Raw genomic sequence first — 26,943 nt, 5'->3', positions numbered from 1 at the left:
TCAGTCATGGCCAGTTGATGAGGACAGTGATACAGAAGTCCCTAGAAGGCATTAAAAGCTGTCTCACTGCAATAGCCCATTTCTATCTACGAAAAGTCTGATACACAAAGGTTGTCCTGGAATTCCCATCGTGGCACAGTGCAAATGAATCTGACTCGGAGCCATGAGGTTGCGGGTTCGATCCCTGGCCTTGATCCGTGGGTTAAGGATTTGGCATTGCCGTGAGCTGTGGTGTAGGTCACAGACACGTCTCAGATCCTACACTGCTGTGGCTGTGGTGTAGGCCGGCAGCTGTAGCTCCAATTGGACCCCTAGACTGGGAACCTCTACATGCTGTGGGTACAGCCCTAAAAAGCAAAAAAACCAAAAAAGGTTTTCCTATGCTACCATGTAGAAAATCAAGGAAGACAGCATTACCTGTGTACAAAATGCTGTACAATCTACATAGTTTTTTTGGTTTGGTTTTTTTGTTTTGTTTTGTTTTGGTTTTTTGCTTTTTGGGGCTGCACCCTCGGTACATGGAGATTCCTAGGCTACGAGTCCAATCAGAGATACAGCTGCCAGCCTACACCACAGCCACAGCAATGTAGGATCTGAGCTGTGTCTGCAACCTATGCCACAGCTCACGGCAATGCCAGATCCTTAACCCACAGATTGAGGCCAGGGATCAAACTCCCAACCTCATGGTTCCTAATCAGATTCATTTCCACTGCACCACAATGGGAACTCCTGTACTTTTATTTATAAGGACATACTTTGAATTTGTGTAGCGAAAATTCTCATGGGCATATTTTCAGCCGTGGAGTCCTACAGTTCATTCCACACTCTACTTCTGTCTTAACGTCTGACTGCAAGATCCATAATTTTCTAAGTCTGGAAAGCTGTATTCACACAAAATATGCCATCTTTTTCTCTTTGGTCAGCTTCAGCGTTGGCAACGTAGTGTTGGTGCTCGAATTCTTTTTGGCTGAGTTGGCAAACTCGGTAGCATTGTGAAACCAATGCAGAAGCCAGCGTGACAGGGGGGCGACAGCGCCTGACCCATCCGGGTGACACCAAGTACCAGGTAGAGGGGAAAGCCTGCAGACGTGTACATCGGGGCCCACCTGGACCTCACATTGAACTCAGAGGACTCAGCAGGACCCCGTCATCGCAATTGCAGTCTGCGAGCACTGGAATGACCAGATCAGCAGCCAAATCCTTAAAAGGGACTTGGACCAAAGACAGTGTCCTTGTCACAGTCCGCATTAGCTAACGGCGTGGAGCGAGTTGATATGCAGGACACAGCCTCCACGTCCCTCTGGAATATTTTCCTTCAACAAGTAGTCACCTGAATGCTTTGCCCTTCTGTAAATGCACGTCACCTTTGTGACTTCACAATGCCACCCCTGCCCCCAGGCTCTTTCCATCCTAGAACACCCCTTTACAAAGGCGCATGTTCCCTGCCTGTCCCCAGCAGAGCAACGGCCTGTCCCCCCACCCTGGAGGGAGTCCACCAATTCTGTGTGCAGGCTGAAGACAAATTATACCCAATTACCCAGAGCCTGTACCTCTTCAGCTCACCCCACAAGGTGAGTGGGAAACGCAAAGTCATTACTTAGGCTTCTGCAAATAAATATTACATTGAGATGCTTATATTGGTTTCTCTAATTTGAGAGCATTTATATCGGTAACTAAGTGGCAGTGGAGTTATCCCAGCGCAAACACACATGCCCTTTAACCTCGAGAAGCTGCAAATTAGGATAATTTACATACTGCCAGCTGTGAATGTCTTTAGCATTCACAGGACTTAATGGTAGAAATAAATAGCTACCAGATTCATTAGGGCCACAGAGCAGATTTTTACAATCTCTTGCCCATCTATATTTTTCATTTTCTCCCTGGAAATGTTCTTCCAAAAAATCCCCGATTTACCTGGGTATAGTTTGTCTCACGAAAGGCTTGCATTCCTGTAAACTACATATAATGGTATGTATTTCAAACACCCAGTTTACAATTAAAAAATGGTAACAATTCTCAAATTGTAGGGTAGGGCAATCTGCTTAAACGCAATCTCAAAGTCTTGCATTTTAAAAAATGAGGAAATGGAAACCCAGGTGACCTTTTGGAGAAAAATCAGTATCACTTGCTTATGGCTTAGTTTTTGCCATCTGTAAAGTGGCAATAACGTTGCTACTGCTGTTAGGATTAAATGAGTTACTGTCCACTGGATGCTTCTGGTCATCAGCATAGCTCAACATCAGAGAAGGCCCAGCTCTTGGTGGAAGAGACACCACGAGAGCTCCGATCACCTGGTGCCTGAGCCAGTGGGGTTTCCCGTGTCCTGAGCTGGTGACTCTCCTAGGGCAGCTGATGGTCTACTTTCAGAAACTTCTGGCTTCTTTAGCTTCAGAGAGAGACTGCACTAACCACAGCAATACTCAGACCACCTCCTGCTTGATATAGGGTACATTTAATAATGATTTGCACAATTGGAGCTTTTTTTTTTTTTTTTTTTTTAGGGCCGCACCCGTGGCATATGGAGGTTCCCTGCTAGGGGTCAAATCGGAGCTACAGCTGCCAGCCTACACCACAGCCAGAGCAACTCTGGATCGAAGCCGCTCTTTGACCTACACCACAGCTCAGGGCAATGCTGGATCCTTAACCCACTGAGTGAGGCCAGGAATCGAACCTGCGTCCTCATGGATACTAGTCAGATTCATTTCCACTGATCAAACCTGCAACCTTATGGTTCCTAGCCAGATTCATTTCTGATGCACCAAGATGGGAACTCCTGTGGGGGCATTTTTAAAAGTAAGTGTATTTCTTAATTTTATGCACTTTAAGAGGATGAATGATAACAGCATTAGTCTATTGCCTCAAAGAATCTTTTTTCACGGTGCCAATCCAGAGAATTTGCTCAATTTTTAGGGAATGGAGACTTAATCTGATTATCCTTGAACCTCCTCAGACCAAAACATGTCTTTGGTCCTTTGAGAAAAAAGAGGAGAGCATCACAGGCCTGAAAATCCTCAATTAATGAATATGAACTTTAGAAAGACTCAAATGAAGTTTTTTTTTTTTTAAAAAAAAGATGGCTTAAAGCAAACCTTAGTATCACAACTCTGCCTAGAGAAAACTTAATTAGCAGAAATAAAAAATTGGGTTAAAGAATATCTGCCTTTAATAAGCTGGTGAAAAACCAACCTCCTACCCCATCAAATCTATTCAACAACACTTCCTGCCTGAATAGTATTATTTAAAAAAAGAGAGAGAGAGAGAATTTTGGGAACAAGAAACAGTTTGTATTGGTTTGGATTCCAATAGAAAAGAAAAAGTCGGAGAATATCATTGAAGTGTTTTCATTCAGCAATAAAACCATCATAAAGGAGTTCCCACCATGGCACAGTGGAAACGAATCCAACTAGTATCCATGAGGACACAGGTTCGATCCCTGGCCTCGCTCAGTGGGTTAAGGAGCTGGCATTGCTGTGTGTCGTGGTGTAGATCACAGATGTGGCTCGGATCCCTCATAGCTGTGGCTGTGGTGCAGACCAGTGGCTACAGCTCCAACTGGACTTCTAGCCTGGGAACCTCCATATGCCATGAGTGTGATCCTAAAAAGACAAAATAAAATAAAATAAAATAAAATAAAACGATCATTAAAGAAAGATGCTGCCATTTGGGTATAATGTAACCCTTCTCGTCAACGCAAGTGGCAGCCCCCATATAATCAGAACTTATTGGGAATAATTTAGGGGACGGCATGGCACAGGCCTAAATCATGTTCTTGTGAAATGACTCTTCCTTCCCTGGCTGGATTCAACAGAAGCTGGGAAATTTAACCCACAATCCTGCCCTATCCTGAAGTTATCCTGTTTTGAGATCCCACAGCTTCCCAGCATCCTTGGTCTGTCCTCGTCGGGCCTGGCCTCTCTCCGCACTTGGCGTCCTCCAGACCTTGTTCCCACTGTCACATCTTTGCTGGTGACCTTTCTTCTCTCTTGAACGCGCTCCCGTTTTCTGTCCTCCACATAATCTGTCTCGTATTTTATGGCCTAGTGTAATTCCCAAAATCTCCATGAAAACTCCCCCTCTTGGAATAGCTCAGAGTCACCAAACATCTGTGAATTCGTAACCGTGCTTTTACACATAACAGAAATTAGAGGCGGCTGTCAGTATGTCTTGTAGTTTGTTTGTTTTCTTTTTCTCCTCTAAAACTAGATGGTCATTTTCTTGACATTCTTAGAGTAGGGATCCTATTTTATATTTCTCTGATTCCATGCCCTGCCTCCCCATCCACCCATCCTTCCCGTCGTCAGACACGTCGTCAGACACGTTGTAGCCTCGCAGGAGGCAGGTGACAGCACCGAGTCAGCGGTCCCCTGGGTCATCCTGGGGCGGGTGAAAGGACAGATTTTGGATTTTCTGCTAAAGCCCCAGGTGTCAGCTCACCGCATGGGGGCAGTTCTCGCAGAGAAGGTGGCTCAGAGGGAGGGTGGATTGGCCACGGAGGAGGGAGTGCACAGCAAGCCTCTCAGGCTCAGCTGCACTTTGGAAATGGGAGAACGAGTTTGGAATTTTTTTTTCTCTCTCTCTCCTTTTTTTTTTTTTTTTTTTTTTTCCCAGGGCTGTCCTGGGGCCTCATGGAGCTTCCCAGGCTAGGGGCTGAATCAGAGCTGCAGCCACTGGCCTACACCACAGGCACAGCACTGCCAGATCTGAGCCAGATTTGTGACCTGCATGACAGCTCATGGCAACACTGGATCCTTAACCCACTGAGTGAGGCCAGGAATCAAACCCGAGTCCTCACGGATACTAGTCAGGTCTTTTAACCACTGAGCCATGACAGGAACTCTGGAAATACATATATATTTTAATGGCCAAACCTGCAGCATATTGAAGTTCCCAGACCAGGGCTTGAGTCTGAGCTGCAGCTGCGGCAGCACTGGATCCTTAAACCCACTGCACCTCTGGGCCAGTGATTGAACCTGTGCCTCCACAGTGACCTGAGCTGCTGCGGTCAGATTCTTAACCTACTGCACCACAATGGGAACTCCTGGAAATTTTTTTGTAAGGCTTTTCTGACAACCAGTGTTGTGAAAAATGACAAGCTTTGGTCTTGCTAATGGAGCCCTGGGACAAATCCTGGCATTGCATCCGTGTCCCCAAGTGCACACGGCTAGTAGGTTCTTTCTCCTTGGGAACTCTTCTAGCTCTTTCCTGGATCCTCCTTGTCTTTCGGCACCCCCTAAATTTCTCTGGCATCTTTTCCTCTCTCATTGCTTAGGGCTCGTCAACAATCTGTCTTATGTTTATCATCTTTGGGGGTCCCTGCCATAAGTCCCCTTCCTGCTCTCAGATTTTAAGCCTCATTCTGTGACCCTGAAGGAAGTCCATAGCTCTGAAGGTTGTTACCCGGGCTTTTCTTTCTCAAACCTTTGCAAATATCAAGACACACTTACACAAAGAACCCAAACATGTAGGCAATGGGCAATGATAAACACCATGTGGCCCTTATACACACGGGAGAACTTGGGATTCTGATTTCTCTTTCCTAACAGGCACACAACTTTATCACTTTAGGTAGTGACTTAACTGCTTCTGTGAAAACTAATTTAATTAGGCCTTTGGTCATAAACAAACAATCAAAATTAAAAAAAAAAAAACATGTGCTTTTAGTTTTGTAAGAATATTCCTGCTCATTCTTTAAAACTCAGGTCAATTACCTTCTGTGCAAACTTTTCCTGCCTTCCCCATACGTGGAAACATCATCAGTCCTCCTCTGTGCAAACCACATACTACACATCCTTCATTCATCTCTCCCTTTATCCCTGCAGTAGGTACCGAAGCACCTGCTCTGTCAGCATCACTCCAGGCACTGAGGTTACAAAGGTACACAACCTTCCTGTAGTTCACAGGACAGAGGACACACGGAGGACATGGCAGACAAACAGAGGCGTCAGCGGTACTGCTACTGGGTAAGAGGTGTGTACACAGCCCAGAGTCTGAATGCTCGGTGCTGCAACTTCTGACTTGGATCTGCTTGGGAAAGATGCTTAACTCACTCTGACTTCGTGTTGTCATTGGTAAAATGGGAAAAGAGTATTACCTAAGTCTTGGAAATTTGTGAAAAATCATTAAGATAATGTGTGATGAGCTTAGCATAGAGGCTGGCTCAGAGTAAGCACTCCACAAGTATTATCATTAAGTGTTGCAACGGAGGTGGGTTTGGGATGGTGTAGGAGCCTGTAGTCACTCCTGGTGCTGATGGGGTGGGGGTGGGTGTGGGGTGGGGAAGGGAAGTCTTCACTGCCAGGTTTTGAGAACTCATATACTCGACCAGGCAAAGACAGACGAAATGAGAATTTGAAGCTCAAAGAACAAAGAGCAATACATTCTTTAAGCTGTCTTTTTTCAAAATTGCAAGAGTGGTCAGCTCAGCCTGGCTCTAGGGGAGGTGAATTAAATGGACACGGATTTTAGCAATTCAACATACTTATCTTTGAAGAGAAGAGAATGTACCCCCTCTCCCTAATCACTAAGATTTTGAGGGGCCCTGTCCATTCTGATATAATCTAATGCTTTCCTAAAAGCAAAGAGGAAGTCAAATTAAATAGATCCAGGGGGCTGCTTTGAGAGTATCCTTGGGTGTCCCCGTGATTATGTTTTAGGTGAGAGCCCACGTCTCTATGAATCTAACCTTCCTTTGGAAAGGGTTCATGACAGGGCCAATTTATATCAAATTTCACTTCAACATAAATAATAGGGTTTCTGTGTTTTTGGTGCTTGGATGGAAATAATGTTTCCCTGATGGAGAGGGCAGGTCACTTATCTTCACGATCACCAAAGGGGTTCCTAATGACCAAGTCTTGCCTTTTTCATTCTGCAATTGGGTAGGGAAAATGGGCCAACTTAATGTGCTATTGTTTTCAACTTAATCTCAATAACTATAGGACAGGCTGAACACACACACCACACACACACAGAGTTCTCCAAGTTAGACACTGCCTGAGCCCATCTCAAAACCATTTCATTCATTATAAAGAAAGTTAGCTAATGTTATTTTCTACTATATACAACATGATGCTGGCTTTTGAAAAATGCAAAGGAATACATTAGATTTAAAATAGATGCTTTCCTGAGTTTTAGGTATTGACTAGAGTGATTTTGATCATTTTTTCATGCATCAATAGGTAATTTGCCTCTTTGAATAACAAACATACTGATACCTCAGTTTTCTTTTATGATATAGTCTTGCTATAGGCATAGGTTATCAAAAAATGTTAGAGGAAGAAGGTGGAAGCAGTATTATTCAGAGTTTTATGCAGACTAAAAGTCAGATAGAAATGAAAAAAATCATGAATATGTTTTCCAAATAGTCAAATATATTTCACTGCAAATAATCTGTTTGGTTTTGGATGAGTTAATTTCATGTTGCCTTCTTTCTCTATAAAATTAGTCTCTAATAGGTTTCTATAGTATGCATGGAGTTAATCTCTGATTCAATAGTTTCAATGTGGGAAGAAAATGATAGCTATGGTCTTTATGACCTTTTAGAAAGAAAGAATTTTTTTCCCTTTTATGGAGTTTAGGAAAATAATATGCATACTACCCATAAATATATGAGTTAATAAAATTTCAAGTAGAAATAATACCTAACACAACTGCCAACTTCAAGTTAGCCATCTTGATATTTAAATTTGTTGAAATATTAAATTCCCTAGAGTGTGCCCAGTTTTCTACATTTGCTCTCTCTCTCACACACACAGACACACACAAACATGTGCGTGTGCACACACAAAGATCAGTAATGGATTCAATGAGCAGCAGCCTCCTTTCCTGAAGACATTATGTCAATCAAGAAGAAAATCCATATTATATAAGAATGTACACCCTCCATTTTTAAAAAGAAAAATTAGGAGAAATTAAACTCACGTTATGTTCAACTAGATAACAGCCTGATATTCAGTTTCATGCTAGGCAGTCTTCAGGTGCGTTGATCGCAACTCTGCTTTTAATAGATGGAACCAATACCAAAAGTTCTTCTTGAGTAAAAAGCAAAAGAAATAACACAAGAAAATGATAACTAACAAGAAGCAATCAACTTCATTATTCACTTTGAGTCATTTGGTGAGTTACCTGGTTTGTAACATATGATAGATCATCACATGATCTGTGACAGACTTTAGCTACAGTGAAATTATCTGCGACAGACTTCAGCTACAATATGACAGGAATGGAGTGCGTGAGGTAGAGATAATGCATTCTCCAGAGGGGAGAAACTACGACACATCTTGGTTTGCCTAGAACACTATCAGTTTAGGCTGCTGTCCCAGCATAACTATTAACGCTACTTCCTTTCAAAGTATTCCACTTAGACAATCAATAGTCTGGTCGTCCTTGTCATAACTAACATATGCCATTACAGATTCACTTCCAGGATCTCCACGCTTTACAAAACTGGAGAACCATGCGGGTGGAGTTATACATGGAAGACACCCAGTTCCTTTAATCTAACCTTTGGGTGTATTTTAGTTTCTCACTACGGCTGGTTCAGACCCTCAACAATGGTGGATGACTGGATAAATAAATCATTTTGAAAATCAGTTTCCACCAAGTCCAATATGGTAGCAAGACAGTGATCACTTTAGGGAGATTTCTGGGTTGTTTTGTTTTGTTTTTTTAATGATGAGGTCAATGTGACAGGTAATGAAAAAGCTTTTGGTTTGGTTAGCTAGTCAACTCAGTAGCAAACTTCAACCTGTTTATTTCCCGAAATTGTCTATGGTTTAACACCAACCAATTAACTCACTCTTACCTGCAGTCTAGGTGCCCCCACTCTCTGAATACACACACACACACACACACACACACACACTCTCTCTCTCTCTCTCCTCTCTCTCTCTCTCTCTCTCTCTGTCGCCTGTTTCCTTTTCTATTTTGGACTCATAAAGAAATGCGTCCTGAAGTTGAAACTCTACGTTCCATGATTTTTGCATAGCCAGTGGCGATGACCTCACGTTAAGAAACGAAAAGCATTAATTATACTTGGTGAAGCAGGAATCTTACTAATGTGTGAAAAGATGAAAGGAAAACAGACTAGTGAACTGAATCAGACCTGATTTCAGTGATTGAAACACATCGAAATAACATTTAAGAACCTTTTCCTATGTCAGCGCTGTATTTCCTCCTTCCTGAGTGCTAATTAGTGGAAACTCAGTGATAAGCGACAGGGCTTTTTAGATTGTGATTTGAAGAGGATGTCATTCTAGTACCTCCTTCCTGAAAGTCAAATTGAGAACGAGAGAGACTGTCATTCAGAGGAAGATGGCCATGAGTTGGCCGGTCAGCAGGAGCCCAAGGATAGGGACCAGCTGGTGTCATCCTTGACATCAGCCTCCAGGATCAAGCACAACCCTAACTCTCCCAGAAGGCATGCATGACTCCGTCATTCACACCTGTCATTCCAAGTCTCTGCCGAGCTTAGTTTTCTTCTCTGCTTTGCTCTCTCACTTTAATGAATTTTGTTTATTAGTGTGAAGGAGAATTCCCTATCACCTGCTAGACTCAGTATGTCTCAATGAATGGTTCCCATCCTGAAATTGGGAGACCTTCTGAATAGGATCCCTCAGTCAGGCCCTCTGTTCATTTACATGTATGTTCAGACTCTTCCTTTGGCCAGAATAAAGAGTAATTTTGTTATTAGACACACCTGCTGACTCCTCTAATCCTCTGTCTTCTATTACTCTAATTCTCTTTCTCTATCTCATCTCTACCTGTACCTTCGAAAGATGTTGCAAACCATCACAGGCACCAAAGTTTTAAGACTAAATTGGAAAGAAGTTCCTGTTGGGTTTTCCAAACCATTCTTTTTGATAACTAACTTCTTCTCCTTCTCTTTCTCCTTCTCCTTCTTCTCCTTCTTCTTCTTCTTCTTTTTCTTCTTTTTACCAGTAAGGACAATAATAGAGGAACTCCTGCTAATCAACCCAACATCCCTTTTCTAACTGGTAATCTCAAACCTTCCTTTAGCATGAGATTTGGAACTGGAAGACTTGGGTGAACCTCACTCCTCAAATCTATGATGCTTCCTATAGAGTTGGCCTTGAGCAATTCAGGTAACCTTTTAAAATCCCTATTTATTTATCTTTAAATAAAGGTAATGATACCTCTCAGAGTGATTATGTGGGGGTGGGGACAGTTACTAACATAAGAGCCTCTCTTAAACTGAAAGCAGTGCTGTGCACATACCATTTATTCTCAGTTTGCATAGGGTCATGCATTCCTTCTCTTTTCCATCTTTTCACAATAATCATTTTGGTGGTAGAAAATGTAGTAACTTTTAACCTCCCAACAAGAAAAGCCCAAGACCAGATGATGTCACTGGTAAATTCTACCAAACATTAAAGAAAAAAAGAATTACCTCCATTACTCCTCAAACTTTTTCAAAAAATTGAGAAGAGGGAACATATTCAAAGTCATTTTCTAATATCAGTATCACCCTAATACCAAAGTCAGGCAGAGAAACTATAAGGAAAGAAAACTATAGCCAACATCCTTGATAAACACAGATGCAAAACCTCAACAAAATACTAGTAAATCAAATTCAAAGGCCTATTAAAAAAATACTAGTAAATCAAATTCAAAGGCCTCTAATATGACCAGTTAGAGTTATCCCAGGGATGCAAGGATGGTTTGACATATGGAAATTAATCAATGTGATACATCACATTAACAGAATAAAGGGGAAAAAATCACATGGTCATCTCAATTGAAGCAGAAAAATCATTTGACAAAACTTAGTACCATTGTATGATAAAAACACTCAAAAAACTAGGAATAGAACAAAAATACTTCAACACAATAAAGGCCACAAATGAAAAGCCCATAGGCAACATCTTACTCAATGGTGAAAAGCTGAAAGCTTTTCCTCTAAAATCCTGCCACTTCTATTCAGCATAGTAATGGAAGTCTTAGCCAGAGAAAAGAGGCAAGAAAAGGTAAAAACATCCAAATTAGAAATAAGTAAAATCTGTCCATTTGTAAATGACATCTTATATGCACAAAGCTGTAAAAATTCCACAAAAAACTTGCAAAATTAATAAATGAATGCAGCAAAGTCAGAGGATACAAATCAACACACAAAATTAGTTGAATTTCTATATACCAACAGTGAACAATCAGAAAAGGAAATTATGAAAACAATCCTACATATGATAGCCTCAAAAAGAATAATACACTTAGGAATAAACTTAACTAGGGAGGTGAAAGACTTGGATACTGAAAACTATAAAATGTTGATAAATAAAGAGAATACAAATTAATGAGAAGATGTCCTGTGTTAATGAATTGTAGGAATATTGTTAAAATGTTCATGTTATTTAATGCTATCTACAGATTCAATATAATTCCTATTAAATTCCCAATGGCATTTTTCAGAAAATCTTTAAAATGCTAAAATTCAAACAGAATTTCAAGGCACCTAAATAGCTAGAAAAATTCTGAGAAAAAAGAACAAACCTGGTTGGGGGGGAGAATAAACCTGGAGGCCTCACAATTTCTGATTTCAAAATATATTACAAAGCTACAGTAATCAAAACAGTATGATGCTAGAATAAGGATGGACCTATAGACCAATGGAATAACCCAGAAATATACCCTATAGACCAATGGACAACCCAGAAATATACCATTTCATTTTCGGGTTTTTTTTTTTTTTTTTTTTCTTTTTTTTTTTTCTTTCTTTCTTTTTGGGCTGCACCTGCAGCACACACATGGAAGTTCCCATGCTAGGGGTTTAATCAGAACTGCAGCTGCCAGACTGTGCCACAGCCACAGCAACTCTGGATATGAGCCACATCTGTGACCTACACCACAGCTCATGGCAATGCCAGATACTTAATCCACTGGTGGGCCAGGATCAAACCCATGTCCTCATGGATACTAGTCAGGTTTGTTACTGCTAAGCCACAATGGGAATTCCACCTTTCATATACAGCCAACTGATCTTAGACAAAGGTACCAAGGATGCACAATGTGGAAAGGATGGTCTCTTCAACAAACAGTGCTTGGAAATCCAGAAATCCACAAGCAAAAAAGTGATACTGGACTCTATCTAACACCATACATAAAAACTGAACTTAAAGTAGATTAAAACCTAAACATAACACCTGAAACTGGAAAACTCCTAGAATAAAACATAAGGGAGAAAATCCTTGACATTGGATTTGGCAATGATTTCACAATACCAAAAGCAATCCCTGTATCTAATAAGGGATCAATATTCAGAATACACAAGGAACTTCTACAACTAGGTAGTAAAAAAACTAAAAGGCTGGTTAAAAATGAGGAAAGAACACGAGTAGACATTAAATTAAGGCATACCCTCCCTGAGCCTTAGATTCTTCATCTTTTATTCAAAGTTAGACTAGGTGACTTATAGGAACTTTTTAATGCTTTGGTTCTCTGTTCCACACTAATAATTCAAAATTTATGAGAAGCATCCTGGCACATATAAGACATTCTTATGTGATGAGTTAAACCATATGAAATTGCCATTTCTGTAGACCCAAAATGTCAAATATACACAATTTCACATGGTTAAGTCCCAATATTTTGGTGTCATGTACTTCAGTGTAATCATTGAAAGAGAATTTACTTAATACTCTTACAGAGGACAACCTACAAATATATAATAAATATTTTCCTAACATCATTATTTTACCATAAGATTTTATTTTATTTATTATTATTTTTTTGTCTTTTTGCCTTTTCTAGGGCTGCTACCATGGCACATGGAGATTCCCAGCCTAGGGGTCTAATCAGAGCTGTAGCCCCTGGCCTACACCATAGCCACAGCAATCGGGATCCAAGCCACATCTGTGACCTACACCACAGCTCACGGCAACGCCAGATCCTTAACCCACTGAGCAGGGCCAGGGATCAAACCCGCAACCTCATGGTTCCTAGTCGGATTTATTAACCACTGAACCACGACAGGAACTCCTACCATAGGATTTTAAAAAGAAATAAGCTTTCCTAAATGCTCTATTTTTTTCCTACTGGTTATTGCCTTGATTCTTTTGCAGATCTTACCTGGAACTGATTGATTGTAGAGCCATGGAGACCTCAAGGTTTGCACTGAAAAGCATGTGAAAGAACAGGACAAGCATCCAGGCCCAGTCCATTATTGCTCTGGATGATAAAGATGCCTTTCAGATGTTAAATGGGGCAGAATTGATGGTATTAGGCTTTCAGTTTCAAAGGAAGCAACATAATAGATTATTGTATATAAAAATACAGTCTTAGGGAAATTTCTCTTCTCAAAAAGTTCTTCACTATAACAAGGTCTAAAGTGTTAATGATCTAAAAAGCCCTAAGATATCCTTTGCAATCCTCACCTTTTTCAAAGTATCAGGTGATTCTGGTCAGTTATTCAGCCCTCTATACCACATTTTCATCAACTGTAAAATTCAAATGTCATTTCTAAACCCTGCCTACAACCCTGCTACCATGAGTAATACAGCTGAGGATCTTGAGAAATGTCATATGTACAAAGTGCATTAATTGTGCTTAATCAGCTAATCACAGATGCTAAAGAGTGATCAGATCCATGCATCTCTCTGAATTAGTGACAAATATTTTCTGCAACATTTATGACACAGTGTCACTTAGATCCATTTAAATGCTTCCAGGGATAGGAGTTCACTTTGGTGTAAGTCAATGCATTCCATTGTTGAATAGTTCTAATATTAAACTGTTCTCCCTTATGCTGATTTGAAATATTTATCCTATAAATTCTTTTCCTGTCTTATTTCCACTCTATTAATATAGAAAACCTACTTTTTCATTTCATAATAATCATTCAAACATCTTAAGCCGGTTTCATACTTTCCTTAAGTCTTCTCTTTCTAAAGAAAACATCCCCTATCTTTATACTGTTTCTAAAATGCCTTTCTCTGGGTCTGGAAATCATCAGTCTTTTCCTTTGAATGTGGTGCTCACAAGTAAACCTTGCTCTTCTGAAGTGACTCAATCAGTGCAGAAGTCAAAAGGAAAACAACATCCCTTGTTCTTGGACCAAATGCTAATGTTAATATAGTCTAAGATTACCTACTTAAAAGTATAGTTACCACTTCTGGTAATGACAACTTAGCTTCTATTAGACCAACATTTCGGCATTTCACAGAAATAGAAAAAACAATACTAAAATTTGTAGCTAACCATGAAAGACTCTACTAGCCAAAGCAGTCTTGAGAATGAGGAGCAAAGCTAGAGGTATCACATTTCTCAATTTCAAACTATATTACAGAGATATAGTAGTCCAAACAGTATGGTATTGCCATAAAAATGGACACATAGACCAACAGAACAAAATAGATCAGAAAAAACCTGCACATGTATCATCAATTAATTTATGACAATGGAGGCAAGAATATACAATGGAGAAAAAATTACCTCTTCAATAAATGGTGGTGGGAAAACAGGATAGCTACATGCAAAATAATGAAACTGGACTACCATCTACAAAAATAAAACTCAAAATGGATTGAAGACTTGAATGTGTAACTTGAAATCATAAAACTCCTAAAACTAAAACTTCTAGAAGGAAATATAGGGGGTAGGCTCCCAGAAATTGGTGTTGGCAATTTTTTTTTATTTGACACCAAGCAAATTCAACAAAAATAAGTAAATGGGACTTGATCAAACTAAAAAGATTTTGCACAACAAAGAAAACCATCAACAAAATGAAAAGGGAATCTACAGAATAGGAGAAAATATTACAAATCATGTACCTGATAAGGGGTTAATATCTAAAATATACAAAGAACTCATACAATTCAATAGAAGAAAAACCAAACAATCCAATTAAAAAATGGGCTGAAGATCTGAATAGACATTTTTCCAAAGAAGACATACAAATGGTTAAAAGACATATGAAAAGATGCTCGACATCACTCATCATTCATGAAATGTAAATCAAAACCGCAATGAGATATCACCTCACAGAATGACTGTCACCAAAAAGACAAAAAAATAACAAGTGCTGGCGAGGATGTGGGCAAAAGGGGACCCTCATGCACTGCTGGTGAGAATGGAAACTAGCACAGTCACTGTGGACAATGGTATAGTGTTCCCTCCAAAAATGAAAAACAGAACTATGGTATTATCCAGCAATTCCACTCCTGGGCATTTTTTCGAAGGAGATTAAAACAGGATTTTGCAGAGGTAAGTACATATATATATACACATATGATTGACCCTTGAACAATGTGGGGGGATGGGCAGGGGTGCCAACCCTCCTCAAAGTCAAAAACTCTGAGTATAACTTATTGTTGGCCCCCCATATGTGCAGTTTCTCCACATTTGTGGCTTCTCCACATCCATGGCTCTGCATCCCGGATTCACCAACCTTGGACTGTGTAGTGCTCTGTCTTTACTATTGAAAAAATCCCAGTAGACGTGCAGCCTAGCAGTTCAAACCTGCATTCAAGGGTCAACTATATATAACGGACTATTATTCAGTCACGCGAATGAAGGAAATCCCACTATTTGCAACAACACGGATGGACATGGAGGGTAATGTGCTAATTGAAACAAGTCAGAGAAAGAAGATACTTACATACGGTACCTAAAAATACTGAACTTAAAGAAACAGACAGGAGAACGGTGGCTGCCAGGAGCTGAGGGGTCGGGGTGGGGAGAGTGGAAGGATGTTGGCCCAAGGGTACAACTTTCGGTCATAGGATGAGTAAGTTCCAGGGAGCTAATGTACAGCGTGGTGACTATAGTTAACAATACTGTGTCATTGGAAGTTACTAAGAGAGGGGATCTTAAATGTTCTCACCACAAAAAAGAAACGGCGATATGTAACGTGATGGAGGTGTTAGCTAATGCTCTGGTGATAATCATTTTGCAAAATACAAGTGCATCATATCAACACAGTGTACAGCTTCAACTTATAGGATGTTATGTATGTCAACTATATCTCAATAAATCTGGAAAATTACTTAAAAAAACAAATGGACAAATACAAAACTATGAAATACAGACACAGAGAATGAAATGCAAAGGTTTGATACACCTATTAACACTCTAAAATTTATCCTCCCAACTTGCTCTGTCTCTTGACCTTCAGACTGAAATATTTACGCTAATTAATAACTGTACTTGGATATTCCACTGACCTTACATGTATCCATTCATTCCATCAAGAAACATTTAAAAATCAACAGTCACCATATTTAACCTTTCATGTCCTCAGATCTGGAGTTTCTCCCAAACAATCACGAGATCTTACTGCCTCAAACTTTGTTCGATGAAGCCCTTTCTCTACACTCCCTTTTTCTACAGAAGGGGGTGCCTGTATTGCAGCAGCAGCCTCCTAAATGTGTCTTTCTGGGTCCATTCTGTCCACAAAAGCCCAAGTGACATTCTGAAGTATGAGTGTGATTGTGTCACTGCTCTGTTGGAACCCCATCAAAGACACCCCATTGCTCTTAGGAAAAGAGCCAAGGTCTCTGGCATGGCTCACCAGGACTCACTTCTGCCAAGTCTTTAGCCTCAGGCTTAACTCTGCTCCCATCCACTTCACACAGGCCACACTGCACAGCCCTGCAGCCCCTTCTGCTGCAACCCCTTCTGCCCCAGCCCTCTTGTCACAGCCTAACGCCTGGTCACCTTCAAATCTCAGCTTATGCCTTGGGACTTTCTTTGACCTTCTCCCTTTAAGATTGGACAGAATGCCCCTCCTCCGTGCACTTGTACAGCTGGCACCTTGACCCATTCTAACAGTGATCCGGGAGCCCTCCTTCTCTGTGTGTTTACCTGTATCCTCTTTGAGACCCTCAACTTGTTGGCAAGTGTTGTGTCTAACCTATAGCTGTAGACTCAGTACCTAGTCCAGGGCCTGGCACACAGTAGGTATTCATCAGGTGTTGTTGACTAAGTCAAGAAAGTAAAGTAGAGAAATGACAGGACATGCCTGCTAATAATTTTGGTAGCTGAGAATAATGCTGGTAGTTTCTTCAGTGATTTTTCTTCCGAAATCACTAAACTCAAATTTTATGTATCAACATTTCAAGGAGAGGTTCCATTCACATCTTGCAAAATTAAAGCTGAATAACTTCTATCCTAAAACTCAGATATGGCAAAGAGATCTTTAAACACAATTTAGTGAAGAATTTGGAAGGTGAGAGATATGAGTGGCCTTTATATGGAAAAAAATATGTATTTTAAAAGGCTTATTAAAAACAACTTATCACAGTCCCTGGCGCAGAGAAGGTTCTTGATAGTATTAACTGAATTTGTCTTTTCACGCTGTCAAACACTAATTTCTCCAAACCTACCTGTTTTCTCGACCTCCATATTCTTCAAAAAGGAGAATGATAAAAAACACTGTCCATGTAAACACACACGCACGCGCGCGCGCGCGCGCATACACGCACAAAGAGGAGGCATGGCCAAAAATAGAGACAGCCTTGTTTAGTTCAAATGTTAAACCTTAAAAATAAGCGAGGTAAAATTTTTTAAATTCAACGGACACAGGTTGTTTCAGACATTTGGGCTACAGGGGTCTGTGTGAATTTCTGCCCCCCAGGTGAGATGGCCCCTCCTTAGAACTAGATAAACTATGGCTGGTGTGGTGAGGATGGTAAATGAATAGTAACAACAACTCCGGATGCCATCCCTTCTAGAATTCCAGCTAGAGGAAAATCGCCACATGGGGAAAGTACATGGAACTTTGAACCTGACGCCCACAGGTGATTACTTGCAGAAACACACATGGGGGAAAAGACCGTGGTGCAGGGCGAACAGCACAGGTACCTCTGTGTTCACTAAGTGGTTGTGAGTGTGTGTGTGTGTGTGTGTGTGTGTGTGTGTGTGTGTGTGTGCACGCAAGCACAGAAGCAATTGCCTGGCTTGTGGACATCTCACTTTGTAAGACACAGTCAAGGAGACATTTACCAGAGGATGAGAAGCAGAGGTACAAAGACAAAGGTTTTATTTTCCTGTGCAAATGAAACCTCAGTCACACACAATGCAATGGAAAATACAGAAAGAAGACAAAGAAAAGGGACAGCGTTTTTGAGTCAGATATCTTAGAATGAGACATTTGGAAAACAGAAAAGCAATCGACAATTATAGTGACAACAGAGGCATCGAAATGGTACAGAAAGAGACCTGAGTGATTCTTACATGTGGAAGGAAAGATATTACATTTGGAATGACGCGTAAGTATATAATTACGGATCAATCCCTAAGGGAGTAAGTGTGAAAACTGTACCTGGGGTCTTTGGCTATAATAGATACTATACTTACTTCAGATAATTTGAGAGTGCAAATGCGGATGAGAAAAATTTTCCCCAAGGCTCTTGTCACAAGATCTAATTTAGGAACAGATCATCTGAGACAGCCGTGTGGCAATCGCGGTCTGGATGCATGGGAAGTGGTGAATCTAAAGCATATAAACTTTGGGAGTTCCCGTCGCAGCTCAGTGGCTAACAAGCCCGACTAGCATCCATGGGATGCAGGTTTGATCCCTGGCCTCGCTCAGTGGGTTAAGAATCTGGCGTTGCCATGAGCTGTGGTGTAGGTCGCAGATGCGGCTCGGATCCCGAGTTGCTGTGGCTCTGGTGCAGGCCGCGGCTATAGCTCCATAAGACCCTAGCCTGGGAACCTCCATATGCCACAGGTGCAGCCCTCAAGAGACAAAAAAAAAAAAAAACTTTAACATCAGTTTCTCCCAGTTTGGAAGGATTGCCAGGATATACATTTGCCACACAAAATCCTCTATTGCCTTTGAAAAAGAAAATGGACTAGATTTCTGTTGCTTTTATAGTATACTGCTTGGTCCCTTTGATTTGTGTGGAATATTTAAATACCTTGGGCATTTCCAAAGAAAAACAACTCTCTTAAAACAGCTGGAACTAAATGAGTATAAATGAATATTAGATACCACCCAACGGATAAATGACCCTCACATTTTCAAACCAGGGCGGCTCCCAAAGACATAAACACGTTTACAAAATGATAGCTGGCAGGCTTTTGTTACTAGTTGCTTTCTAAACGAATTCCTAGGATCAGATTATTTTCCCTTTAAGTGAACACAAATAATGTCTCCTTTAGAAAATATCTCCACATGAAGATATTTAGCGTAAATGATAACGTGCCAGTTGAAGCAATACAAATATTAGCAAAGTTATTTTCTAATTATTATGTTATATATACTCTACTGAAGTTAGGCAAGAACATATTAATCTTTGCATGTCTTATTAATTATTTGTAGATCCATCATTTCAGGTATTTATTTTAAAAAATCATAATGCCAGGTATATTTTGATTATAACTGGCAGTATGCTTTTTTTCAGAAAGATAGTTGAAGAGGATAAACTTACTAGCAAATTTTAGTAAAATATGCCTCCAAGAAATTCAGGTTTTATAATTTATGTTTTTGGTGCATTATATACAATAGTATTTATTTTTTTTTTAATATTCATTGAAGGAGTTCCCAACTTGGCGCAGCGGAAATGAATCCGACTGGGAACCATGAGGATGCAGGTTGGATCCCTAGCCTCGCTCAGTGGGTTAAGGATCCGGCCTTGCCCTGAGCTGTGGGGTAGGTTGCAGATGCACTCGGATCCTTGCATTGCTTTGGCTGTGGCGTAGGCTGACAGCTGCAGCTCCGATTAGACCCCTAGCCTGGGAACCTCCATATGCCACGGGTATGGCCCTAAAAAGCAAATAAATAGATTAATTAATTAATTTAATTAATATCATTGAAAAGCAATTGATAGAAATGTCAACAGAAATGTCCACTTGATAGAAATGTCAATAAGCTCATAAATTTATAAGCAATTAACAAAAATTGATTCTATTTGTACAGGAAGTGTTGCAGGAAAAAGAAATGGAGAAAGGTTTTTTTATCTGTTGTTTTTTCAGAGAGAAGGTTTTCTGGGACTGTAAATTACACTGCTGAGATATAACTTGAGTATTGACACCAATTATATCAGAACATTTTCTTTCTACATTTTGAGGGACTTATGGAATTCCTTACTTTCTCTTTATAGAGAGATTTTTTAACTTTCCAGAGAACTAGTGACACTTCATTTGCATAAAAGCATCACTGGATAGAAAAAGATTAATCTGTGATTTTGAAATTCCTATGTCGTGACTAACAGATGGGAATGAAAGAGCCTAAACAACTTAGGACGAGGGTGCATGACGGCAACTTACATGATAACATACACAGAAGATTGGAGTGAAGGAGGAGCTTATGTCCTACTGCAGGGGACAGTCAAACACATTAGCGCTAAGAATGACAGCACCTTTGTACTAAATACACTCAGCCATGAGATGCTTCTGCTTATATGAAGGACGATAATTTTCACATTTACAGCCAGAGTAGGTCAATACTGGCTCTGCTCATAAATGGCTTGCGATGTGCTTAAAGCAGTCCTGGAATTTATTTTAACTTTCCAGATGGTTTTTTATTTCAAGGCCTTTCCCAAAAGTCAATGGCTTTCGAGTTTGGGGATGTCTGAATGCACATCAGTCATCGTCCTGTTCCCCCCACTCCACCACGGGCTCATCATTCATGCGCAGGATGAGGTAAGAGAGAAGCTGGAAGAGATTCTGCCAGAGCAAGAGAGACACGTAAAAGGAGAGGCCGCTTACATCTAGCTCACAGCGCGCGCCCGCGAAGGCCACGTCGCAGACGCACTGGAACTTGTTGGGCAGGTCGTGGCACTGACCACCGTGCAGGCACGGGTTGGAGGCGCACTCGTCCACGTCCCTCTCGCACCTTGAAAAGAGACAGAAACAGCAGAAACCTGGATCTGGTTCAATGAATGGGCTGCGATTTAAAAAATTAAAGATCTGGGAGTTCTCGTCATGGTGCACTGGTTAACGAATCCGACTAAGAACCATAAGGTTGCGGGTTCGATCCCTGGCCTTGCTCAGTGGGTTAAGGATCCGGCGTTGCTGTGAGCTGTGGTGTAGGTCGCAGACGTTGCTGTGGCTCTGGCATAGGTCAACGGCTACAGCTCCGATTTGACCCCTAGCCTGGGAACCTCCATATGCCATGGGAATGGCCCAAGAAATGGCAAAAAGACAAAAAATAAATAAAAAAATAAAAAATTAAAGATCTATAAAACATTGAAACATAAAAAAATAAAAAAATAAGTAAGTTGGCTGTGAAACGAATGGGGAAAGGAAGATTTGTCTTCTCCACCGAGCACAGCATGGTTTAGGTGACTGCCCCCCAGGCCCTCTGTGTGCACAATGACACAGGAGACAGCCCTCGAGGCTCCTTTTGCAAATTCCGCTATTAATGAAAGTAATTTATACACACACGCACACGTGCAGTTCATTAGAATAAGAAAACCCGTGCAAGCATTGAAGAAACCAAGAGAAAATGGGACCGTACATAAGTCAGCCTCTCCCTCAAGAGCCTTGGTGTTGTTGCCACCTTATAAAAGGTCAGTTTATTGGGGTTCACGGGAAGCAGGAGACTGAGCTGTGTTTTTGCAACCTAGCGTCTGCAGAGCGGACCTCTACACCAGCTGGTTCTGATGCATCAGTGCTTTTGGGCGAAGGGGAAAAGCCCATCAGAAATAGAGATATTTGGTTTATTGAGAGAACTTGGATTATTTTCTTTGAGAATCCCATTTTTAACAAAAAGCAAAACTAGATAATGAGAAGATGGCACTTGCTCATAAATCTGTTTCACGGCTATGTGTAATTTTTACATATTCAGGTAGAACGATTTTCCAAAGCCAAGTTTTCCAAAGTAGTTGATATCAATTCTAAGGCAAACCAAAAATTTCCTCTCCCCAGGACGCTATCATTTTTCACCAAAATTTCCATCAACGATGTGTCTATTTTCTGTATATTCACTATTTAACTCTTCATTCGGGAGTTCGGTGGCTATTATTTAGTATTTTCCATTGGCCACACCTCTGCTGGGCCCTGGGATAGAGCAGTAACAAAGGCTTCTCTCTCACTTGGGGAAACTCATATAAAATCTTCGCTTGAAGACGCTCCAGACTCTTCAAGACTCTCCAGAGCAGCTTGCAAGGTTGAAGCTTAATGGAAACAGTTGATTGCCATCCACATCCTAAGAGGTAACTTGCATGCCGGGGTCGTGGACGCAGCCCTAGGGATGAAGTGGTGGGTGGGGCGGGGCCAGCCCAAGGCCCACAGGAAAAAAAAATGAGTCCTTCCCAGAAAACAGCTCCTTATCCCGCTGGATGCCACGCATAGCTGAGACCTTCTGGTTTCCTTTTTTGGCTCAGGCTGCTGGGCTGGAAGGAGACTCCCTGATTAGATCAGAGCAGAACTGACAATCCCGGGGAAGCTGCCCAGCATCCCTGTCCTGGGTGGGCCAGAGTGTTCCCACCATCCATCATGCACAACCTGCCGGGAGGACAGTGTAGCTGGAGGTCTCACCAGACAGCAGAGAGGGCGGTTGGCTAGGGGACAGCTTTTCGATAGCTTTGGACCTTAGAGACGTCACATCCCCTGCCCTCGGCCTTGGGACACTGCCGAGTACTTGTAGTTTTCCTCTCACAATCCTCCCTCTAATTCTTAGCTATTTCTCTTCTGAACTCAACACTGCACAGCACGCACACAATCACGATAAACATCACTGGAGCTCTCGGGAGAAGTTACTGAATAGGTAGAAAAATACAGCAAAATAAATCCATTCACCTCTGGAGTTCCTGTCATGGCACAGCAGAAACGAATCTGACTAGGCACCATGAGGTTGCGGGTTCGATCCCTGGCCTTGCTCAGTGGGTTAAGGATCCGGCGTTGCCGTGAGCTATGGTGTAGGTCGCAGACTCAGCTCGGATCTGGTGTTGCTGTGGCTGTGGCTGTGGTGTAGGCCGGCGGCTACAGCTCCGATTGGACCCCTAGCCTGGGAACCTCCATATGCCGTGGGAAGTGGCCCTAGAAAAGACAAAAAGACAATAAGAAAGAAAGAAAGAAAGAAAGAAAGAAAGAAAGAAAGAAAGAAAGAAAGAAAGAAAGAAAGAAAGAAAGAAATCCATCCATCCATTAGTCTCCAGTGAGGGCATCCATGACAGAGAAGGTCTTTGAAAGCACAGACTCCATGGAACACGTGTTCGCTATTTCAGACTCCATGGAACACGTGTTTCTCCAGAGGAAAAGACTCCTGGGAGAGGAAGGAAACCTGAAGCCTCCTTTTCTCACCCCACTGCCAATCAATGATGTGAATGTAAAGGCCAGACATGTCTATTTATAAACAAATAAACGTCGGGGGGAAAGAGACGCGTTTGTCATAAATAGGAACCATGTGTGAAGAGAGGACAAAAACGATCCAAGGCTTGGAGTGAGCTCTACGCTCTGGCCATGAAACATGAAGGTGACATGAAGCATTAACCCGTGACATGGAGGCGGCAGGTAGGCAGCGCTTAAATATACAGTGACAGGGCTGTTCAAATTTTAGAACAGGAAAATCTTTGGAATATTTTGGAGATATATACAGAATTGCAGGCCCACTGAATGGCCTCTAGGTAAAACACGGTGCATGGAAAAAAAAAAAAAATCGGATGCAATGAAAGTGGGACGTGACAGTTCACACACACACTCCGACTGCCTGCAAGTGGGCTGCGAAGGCGAGGACTGGACTTGTCATCGAGTGCTGGAAGGGGAGAGGCAAGTGGAGCCTAAGATTGCCTGCTGATGGGTAAAAATGGCAAAAGCAGTGCCCCAAGAACCAGATGAAAAAGAGGAAACCCAGATAGATTCAGACTGTAATTGTTGCGGAGCAAAAATATACCCATGCTTTTATTAACTACTCTTTTGGGAAAGATTGGTTCTCTGCATGTCTCCTTGTCTGATGGGTTGGAGCTGATCTACTTTGGTCCATGGAGGACGTGTGATCAGAGATTTCTGTATCTCACCGAGGACAGGAGAGGAGGTGGAGAAGGAGCTCTCCCTTTTCCTTTCGCTGCTGCGGGTAAGGGCGGAGTCATACACTTAACGCCCGCACGCCCAACAGGCGAGCAAGGGCTTTGAAGGCAGCTTGCCTGGCCTGTCACTTATGCTCTTGGCTTCAGTTGACACCAATGCAAAATGGAAATAATAACGATTAGAGATCATATTTGTAGGTTGCCCGGCAGAGTGCTCCACAGTTAACTCTTTGTCGTCTGCTTCTGTGGTACCTCTGTCCTGCAGAGCCCTGGTCTGTCCCCATTCTGGGGACATTGATCCCTTTGCAAATCTGATAAAAACCGTAGAAGATGCACCTTTGCGCCCTTGACCTCACCTCGGGCAGTCAAATGTGTATCCAAATTTGCCTGCATTTGCAGCAAGTCACAGACTGAAACCATGATCAACCCCGTATCAACAGTCCCGGCACTTGGGTGCAGACGAATTGAAGGGTTGCTCTGAGAATGGCAGACTTGTCTGGGTAAGGTGTGTATACTTTCCGGGTTCTAGGTAATTCTACGGGGAAATCTGTTTTGTTGCTGTTGTTGTTGTTTTGTCTTTTTGCCTTTTCTAGGGCCGCACCCGCGACATATGGAGGTTCCCAGGCTAGGGGTCAAATCGGACCTGTAGCCGCTGGCCTACACCAGAGCCACAGCAACGGGAGATCCGAGCCACATCTGCAACCTACACCACAGCTCACGGCAACGCCCTGTCCTTAACCCACTGAGCAAGGCCAGGGATCGAACCCACAACCTCATGGTTCCTAGTCGGATTCGTTAACCACTGAGCCGCGACGGGAACTCCATGTTGTTTTTGAGGTTAGCAAGTTCTTATTAGCTGCTAAGGCCAAGGTCAACAGGACTTGCCAGGTTTCCACGTGGGGGCGGGCCTGCAGGGGGGGCAGAACAAGCTGCCCTCCTTCCAGTCTGGAGATGAAGCAAGGGCTCTGAGGGCTCCAACAGAGCCTGCAGGATGGGGTGAATGGGTCGATCTTTAAGGTGTATTTTATCTTACTTTGACAGCAACCGTATTTGCATCATGTATGAGAGCTAGTGGGAAAGAAACAGGAACCCAGAAGGACTTCTAAGAAAGGGAAACCGCACATGTTACATTTTTCAAAGACAAATTTCCCCAGTTAAAGTCTTGGCAAATAAAGTGTTCCTTCCTTTGACCTAAAGTAATTTTTCTTCCTCTTTATTGTTTGACTCTGGCCGGCCCTATATCTCAGCATAGATTTTCCTATGGGAACCGACGTGAAAAAGTAGAAGGGAAATGAAGTTTGTGTAACCTCCCGGTGTTTCAGCCCCGAGTTCACTCCCATACAGTTCTGAGGTGACTCACCATTCGCCAGTAAAACCTGGCCGGCACGTACACTGCAATTCACCCTGGGACTCCGTACAGTTGCCACCGTTGTAACACGTGAAATTTTTCTCTTTCCCGCAGACGGCTGAGGGTGAGCTGGCGCGTCTAGGGAGAGAAAGGAAGTCACCAGCGGATCACCTTGCTCATCGCATTCGAGAAAACGCTTTCGAAAAAGTTCACGGATAAGAGTCCAAACAGCGTCGAGCGGATGAGATGCTCAGGTGGGCGGGGCCACCGAGCCTGGACTGTGCTGTGGACACAGGAATCCCTCCTGACTATCCATCCTCCACCTCGACCCGGGTTTCGTTTGTGAGATGGGAGCGAGGCCACGGGGTGGCACTACACGGGGCGCCGGAGGGAGATGGGCTGCAGCTAGATTTGCCTCTGCTTGGCCACTAAACTGCCACAGGCCGTAGAAAAGCTGCCTCTCTACGCAGGCCAGGAAAGAAAGGACAGCACTAGGCTACCCAAGCGCTCGTGTGATTTTTCTGTGGCTTCTCACTGCTCAACTCCGGTTGCCCTGCCAACACCTGCTGCCCCCATGTAATCATTCAGAGCTGAGCAGAATGAAAGCCAAATGCTGTCCGGGCAGGGGGGGAAGGGAGGGGTTCATAGACAACACGTGGCTGTGACTACAGGAGACTTCCAGGTGAGGCTCTTGGGTATAACAACAGAGGGGTCTATATTAAGGAATCCTTATGAAAGGCAGAACACGCTGTTAGAAGCTAAGCAGAATGTTATTGCAAGATCCACACCAGTGGTATGAAGACACTGGTTAAAAAGATTTATTAAAGAGGTGGAGTTCCCGTCGTGGTTCAGTGGTTAACAAACCTGACTCGTATTCATGAAGACGCAGGTTCGGTCCCTGGCCTCGCTCAGTGGGTGAAGGATCCAGTGTTGTCGTGAGCTGTGGTGTAGGTCACAGATGCAGCTCCGATTCTGTGTGTCTGGGGCTGTGACGTAGGCCGGCAGCTGCAGCTCTGATTCAACCCCTAGCCTGGGAACCTCCATATGCCGCGTGTGCGTCCCTAAAAAAACAAAAGACATGCACATAAAAAAAGATTTTAAGATGTTGTTCAGGTCCTCCAACACACTCTGCATGTTGTGTGCAGAACCAGATACATTGTTAATATTCAAGAAATAGAAGATGAATTTAATGTTTTCCTGCTGTGTGCACTGCAACCAGTATGGAGCAACTGGTCTATATGTTGTGAAGTGTGTCTCTGCCCATAAGGACTAATCAATTCGACTTTAAAGAGAAAATATCATAAGGACTTTTCAAAAGAGCCAAAAATGTCAACCGGCTTTGAAAGAGGTCAATTAGCAATGCAAATCTGAAGCTGTGTCTACATCTTGCATTTAATAAACAATTTTTGAATCACATTAGAAAGCACTTTTGAAAGTACTTTTGAGAACTTTTAATCTTGGAGAACTTGACTTTGATGAATTAGGCAGAAAAAAAAAATATGGAGCATTGATTACTGGGGCAGATTTGTTTATTTTACTTGTCCTAAGTCATCATGGTAGTACTGTGTTTTTTTGTTTTTGTTTTTTTTTTGTTTTTCGGTTTTTTTTTTTTTTTTTTTTTTTTTTGCTTTTTAGGGCCGCACCCTCAGTATATGGAGGTTCCCAAGCTAGGGGTCA

General features: G+C 42.2%; 1 protein-coding gene across 1 annotated transcript in view; it reads right to left on the bottom strand.

The window, feature by feature from the left end:
- CRB1 (crumbs 1, cell polarity complex component) overlaps positions 1-26,943 on the bottom strand; it is a 195,294-nt gene that overhangs the window by 16,889 nt on the left and 151,462 nt on the right. The window contains exons 10-11 of the mRNA XM_021064482.1: positions 25,279-25,404; positions 20,659-20,785 (exon numbers count right to left, since the gene is read on the bottom strand). Of these exons, the coding sequence (XP_020920141.1) occupies positions 20,659-20,785; positions 25,279-25,404 (253 nt within the window). The remainder of the gene's footprint in view (positions 1-20,658; positions 20,786-25,278; positions 25,405-26,943) is intronic.

Source organism: Sus scrofa, chromosome 10, assembly GCF_000003025.6.
Source record: "Sus scrofa isolate TJ Tabasco breed Duroc chromosome 10, Sscrofa11.1, whole genome shotgun sequence".
In the NCBI taxonomy this organism is placed as follows: Eukaryota; Metazoa; Chordata; class Mammalia; order Artiodactyla; family Suidae; genus Sus; species Sus scrofa.
Note: the sequence above shows the minus strand (reverse complement) of the source record. Positions and strands in the feature narration are given on the sequence as shown.